Below are 6,000 nucleotides of genomic sequence, written 5' to 3'. Positions count from 1 at the left end.
AAAACTAAAAACAACAAGTGAGTATCCTTCGTGCTAATTTCTTCTGGTGTTTTCCCAAGTAATAGCACCAGTGGATTTTTACTAAATGAAACGACTCAGCAAGTTTTATGTGACTCTGTAGGATAATGGTTTGGTGATCTCAAGGCTCTAAAGAATTTGATTTAAAATTTCTACATGATGCTATACGCTACAGCCCTATATTAAGTTGCAAATCCTGAAAAGTTCCATGTTTTGTATAAAGAGCGGAGTGATCGTGGCGTACCGATCAGGTAAACAGCCACGTAGCCGACAGCTGTCCTACCTTGCGTGGGCGTGAGCGCGCCGTCGGCCAGCGTGTAGTTGAGCGTGCGGATGAGCAGGGTCATGTCCTCGTGACGCGAGCAGTATGGCGCCCTCTGGCAGCCGGAGACGTAGACGTCGTGGTGCAGCCGCTTGACGCGCTCCACCACCGACTGAGCCACTGCCTCCAGACTGGACTGCTGGGCCAGCTCCGCTGCTACCATGGCAACCATTTCCTTTGATGGACAGGGAAGGAGAGAGAGAGAGAGAGAGAGAGGGTGAGACAGAGAGAGAGATTGATGTAAGGCAATAAAGGATGGAAGAGAGAAGAGACAAAAACACACAAGAAGAAGAGAAGACAAAAGATGTGAGAAGAGTTGAGAAAAGATGAGAGAGAAAAGAGAAGAGAAGAACAATGTGAGGTATGTATGTAAAAGAGCAGAAGAAGAGATGAGCAGAAGAAGGGCACAGAAGAAGACACAGCTGATGGAAAGACATGAGATGGATATAAAAGGGAGGAGGTCCAGGAAGATGGATATGGAATGAGAAAGAGGGGAAGAGAGGGGAGGGGGGAGACGCCAGATGGAGATCAATGACACAAAGATGTAAAGGGAGAACACGAGGTTTCAAAAGAGGGTAGAAAGAGGAAAAGAAAGGAAGAGACTAGCAGAAAACAGAAAATAAGAGACGGGGGAGTGGATGAAACAGCAGGAGACGATAAAAAAATGAATCCGGCCAACCTGATTGGCCTGTTCGGGCCGTGGGCGGACTCCAGGGCATTGATGAGACCTTCTGACATCAGCAGCAGAAGCCCGTCACACCGTCCAGCGACTGGCTGCCATGGATCTCTGGCTCCGCGATGACTGGCTTGCTCTTGGCCGCACTGACGACACCGGGATGATGGAGGAGGACGGGGGGATAGATGGGACAATAAATACACAAACGACAGAGAGATGGACGTGAGAGTGTGAGAATGAGAGGACATCGAGGTACAGAGGCAGGAATAGGGATGAGATTTGAAGAAAAGACGGTGAAGGAAAGAAAAAAAAACAAAGGAGGACTTCGACATGAACAGAAGGAAAGAAGAAGACGCGGCAAATGGAGGAGATTAGGAGGGATGCAGAGAGAGGAGCAGAGACAAAAAACACAAAGAGAGAGGAAGACAAGATAAGTGCACCCCACCTAAACACAATCAGGCTTCATTTGATCTCTCAGATCCGAGGAATCGCTCAGGCTTTGTCCACATCAAATTTCCTGCACTCTCTCCGGCGGCACTAAGGGGGGAAATTCTATTAAGATTCTATTAAGTGTCTTTTATTGAGGATCATAATTGGAATGGGTCTTAGAGATTTGGGCCTAATTTGCTTGGCCTGGGCCTCAGACAGGAGCAGGAAATGAGAAGTGTGTGTGGGGGTGGTGCGGGGGGAGCCGCGAGGTCATGCAGTTTCAAGAGGCTGTGAGTTGTGCTAAAACAGCAGCGGGAAGAAAGTCAGAGGAAAAAACGGCTATAATACACCGCACAGAGTCAATTTTCTTTTACTTACAGGGGTTCATTACTTTGGAATTCATACTTTCATTCAGCGAAAACATCTACATCTCTGATTAATTATAAGTCTAGACTCAAATCCTATCTAATACACCAAGACTCTACAGCTTCTACCTAATTATTTCATTTTCACTTTTACTCTTAATTTTATACTGTTTTTTGGTGTTATGATACGGTATTTGTACTTCTGTTGTTGTTGTTTTTGTCGTTACTTGAATTTTGAGTATTTTATTTTATTTGTTATCTTATCTTCATTTTTGGGGAGGTTTCCTTGAATAAGCCCATTTGGGTTTTTTACCTCTCCAGCACTTTCTGTATTATTTTTTTTTGTATCGATGTAATTGTCTCTGTATTATGGTGCAAATAAATAAATAAAAGACAGATTTTCTGCAAAGCGAAAATTTGGGCGAAAACGTGATTTTCAAATGCAAATTGTGGACTTCCTGTTGGTTTTAGGTGGGGGGCGGCGGCACAAAAAATGTCGGGCTTGATGAGATCTACGTTTCGGCGCTGGTTTGGTCTTTCTATCACATTCCTGTGGGCCGCAGCGGCTGCCTTTGCATCCCTAGGTGGTGCTACCGAGCCCATTTTTACACTTAGGGGGTCCGATTTTTGATTTTATCGATTTTTTCGCCAGACCTGGTGTACGTGCCGATTTTGGTGAGTTTTTGAGCATGTGTAGGGGGTCAAATTAAGCGTCAAAGAGACGTAATAATAGGAAAAAAAAAAAAGGAGGAGAAAAAGAAACAAACGAAATACAATAGGGCCCTCTTCCAGAGAGGCGAGGGCCCTAATAAATAAATAGATACATAGATAGATAGATATAGAAGTCTTCACTGGCCAGGTTCTGAAACTCACACACTCACATATACTCTCATGAAAAGCACAGACATCAGTGCCAACACTTTAAGTATCAACAGGACACCAAGAGCCAATCCCATCCATTACATTAGCTGAACAGTGCAGCTTAGACCTTGGACATTAGTTTGGAGTCACTGGATAAAATAAAATTTTCTTCTTTTACTCACTGTTTGAGAAATACAGGCTTCTGTGTGCCACAAACCAATAAAATCAAGTTTATCCTTGTATTTCTGACACGTTGCTCAGGGATTTAGGTATTGGAACTGAGTCTCGGGTAAAATCTCCGGTACCTTACACTGAGACTCCATTTTATCCCAGTATCAGCATCAAATCCCTCGGTAAACCATTTCAAAACGCCTCAGCCGCACAGGATTGTTATAACGACGATGACGATGTTGATGAAGATGATTGTTATTATTATTATTATTAGCCATCAGGTACGATATGAATTAAAAAAAAAAAAAAGGTTTATTTCTTCTGACGAATTAAGTGATCCATCAAAAGCAACACATAGATGATGGCTGAAAATGTTCTGCTGGCATTTTATGATGCGTACCAATAAAGTACATCCATCAGAGAGAGAGAGAGAGAGAGAGAGAGAGAGAGGGAAAAAGGCTGCAGGAAGACTGAGAAGACTGTAGGAAGAATGTATGCATCAGTGCTCATCTGTTCACGCCTTCTTGATGCCCCCTGATTGTGTCATTTAGTGTGTGTGTGTGTGTGTGTGTGTGTGTGTGTGTGTGTGTGTGTGTGTGTGTCTTCACCTGAGCAGGTCGAGGTCTGTGTAGCTGAATTTGACCCTGTAGTCTCCGAGCCTCCTGGTGCTGCTCTGGCCCGCTATCTGGCCTGCTTGCCGCACCCGAGCCGAGTCCACCCCTAAACACAGCAGAAAAACAAACAAACAAACAAACAACAGCTTCAGTTAAAAATAAATACACCTTTCTGTCATTTCAGAAACCTGCTGCGATTTGCTTGATTGTTTCAACCAACTGTTTTTTATTAATCCAGCTGTCTGATTTTACTCTAGTTTTGTATATTTACCTTACTGACCTTTAACAATTTGCTTTATCTAACTGATGTTATAATTTTATCTGTGCTCATATTTGCCACTGTAATCTCGACGACGCTGAAAATGATTTCTCGACGTTCCTTTGAAGTTCGAATAAAGTTAACGATATAGAGGTTTTTGTGAAGGAGATGAGGAGAACATGTCATGAGAGATAATGTGACGGGGGGGTGGAGGGGGGCGGTATGGGCATCGTGCGGAGGAAGGGCACGAGGAATGACAGAATTACTGAGAGATGGAAGGGAGAGTAATGAATGATGCACACAAGAGGCAGAGAGAGAGAGCGAGAGAGACAGGAGTGGAGAGGATGAGATGTGGTGAGGGGAAGAGAGAGAGAGAGAGAGAGGGAGAGAGAGGGGAAGAGAGTATAGATCAGCCAGAGACAAGAGCAATAAGGAGAAGCACTGGGTGGTGTGTGGGGCGGCGGGGGGATGAAGATGAAGGGAGAGGTCACCTTCAGCCGGTCTAATGGGATGGCCGCCGCCGTTCCATTTAAATCATTCAGAGAAACGGCCCCGAGCCACAGAATATATTATGTGACACTCGATTGGCAGAGACAAAGAGAGAAGGACGGAAGGAGAGAGATACAGAGAGAGACAGAGATTGAGAGAGACAGAACGCTCTGTGTGCCGTCAAACGGCGTGATGTGAAAACGTCGGCAAACACGGTGGCTAATTCCCCATCATGTTCATCACCGACGCCTGGCTAATGGCTCTCCAAAGCTGATCACCACGCCTGTGTTTCCTGCTACGGGCACGGCCATCATCCGTGTGCCTGTATGCCACTCTGATGCAAGCTCAGGTAACCGCCGTGTCGTATGTGCTTACGCGGCTCTGCGGATTCGATATGTCACTGTGCCCGCACCGCCGAGATGAATTCCTATCTATTCTTCATTCTTCTGCTGTCCACTGTGCTCAGGGTGCTGCGATATAATTACCTCCGCCAAGGCAGCGAGACATCCGGCGGGAGGTTATGTGATCACCCTTTATGTCCATCTGTCAGCAGGATGACTTTAAAAAAAAAAAAAAAAAAGTCCTGGATGGATTTGCACCAAACTTAGGTAGGACGGTTGGTCACCAGCAAGTGAAGATGTGAACTTTTTGGACAAATCAGCCACGGGGTATAACAATGGGCAGGACAGCGCAAACAGAGCCATGGTTTCTTTTTTTTTTAAGATTCTTTTTTTGGCATTTCTGCTTTATTTGACAGTCACAGTAGAGAGAGACAGGAAGAAACGGGGGGATGACATGCACACTGCAAAAACTCAAAATCTTACCAAGATTATTTGTCTTATTTCAAGTCAAAAATGTCTTATTCCTTGTCAAAATATCTCATTACACTTAAAATAAGACATGATCACCTCAGAAGTAACTTGTTTATAGACAATTGTCTCTTGAAACAAGTGAAAATTTGCTTGTTTCATTGGCAAAATTTGTTTCTTGTTTCAAGCTAATTTTCACTTATTTCAAGTGAATTTTCACTTTTTCCACTGGCAAATTTTGCCAATGAAACAAGCAAATTTTCACTTGAAACAAGTGAAAATTGTCTAAAAACAATTTACTTCTGAGGTGATCATGTGTTATTTTAAGTGTAATGAGATATTTTGACTAGAAATAAGACATTTTTGACTTGAAATAAGACAAATAATCTTGGTAAGATTTTGCGTTTTTGCAGTGCAGCAAAGGGCCCGAGGTCAGACCCGAACCCAGGATGCTGCGATGCAGCCTTAGCACGCGGTACGCACTCTCATCCGGTGAGCTGCCGGGGCGCCCCTGAGCCTTATTTTCTGAACAAATCCATGTAACATCATGTGATCTGGTGGGGAGGTTTGGCCAGGAGCAGGGAAGCACTGGCCGACATGTCTAAAGAGACACGGCTTAGCACAAACAGGGCTGTGACCTCTAACTGTGACCTTGGCGGAGATTTGCTCTTTTGAGTGCCTTATTGTTTATACATGTGTGTGTTTTCTGTGCATCTCAGTGAATTATAGCTGTTTTTGTGTCATCTACAGATTTGCACAACACCCTTCATGATTGGAACAAGTATTTTGGAGCTTATGTCCTGACATTGACACACAGCTGTATCCTATTTTGCTCATTCATACGTAATGATTGAAGCATTTGTTGTTTTTATGGCACTGAGCACTTTTTGCACTTTCTGAGAATGGTGACAGATACAAAAAATGCTGTTTTTGAACCAGAACTTCAATCAAGGAGTTTTTCCTGGCAAGTCCAGTGTGCATCTCTGG

General features: G+C 44.0%; 1 protein-coding gene across 2 annotated transcripts in view; it reads right to left on the bottom strand.

The window, feature by feature from the left end:
- The window catches only part of tab1 (TGF-beta activated kinase 1/MAP3K7 binding protein 1), a 33,554-nt gene that overhangs the window by 15,592 nt on the left and 11,962 nt on the right, over positions 1-6,000 (bottom strand). For both annotated transcript variants that reach the window (XM_030053292.1, XM_030053300.1), the window contains exon 7: positions 3,451-3,562. In XM_030053292.1, the coding sequence (XP_029909152.1) occupies positions 3,451-3,562 (112 nt within the window). The remainder of the gene's footprint in view (positions 1-3,450; positions 3,563-6,000) is intronic.

The sequence above is a fragment of the Myripristis murdjan genome, chromosome 1 (genome assembly GCF_902150065.1).
Source record: "Myripristis murdjan chromosome 1, fMyrMur1.1, whole genome shotgun sequence".
Taxonomy (NCBI): Eukaryota; Metazoa; Chordata; class Actinopteri; order Holocentriformes; family Holocentridae; genus Myripristis; species Myripristis murdjan.
Note: the sequence above shows the minus strand (reverse complement) of the source record. Positions and strands in the feature narration are given on the sequence as shown.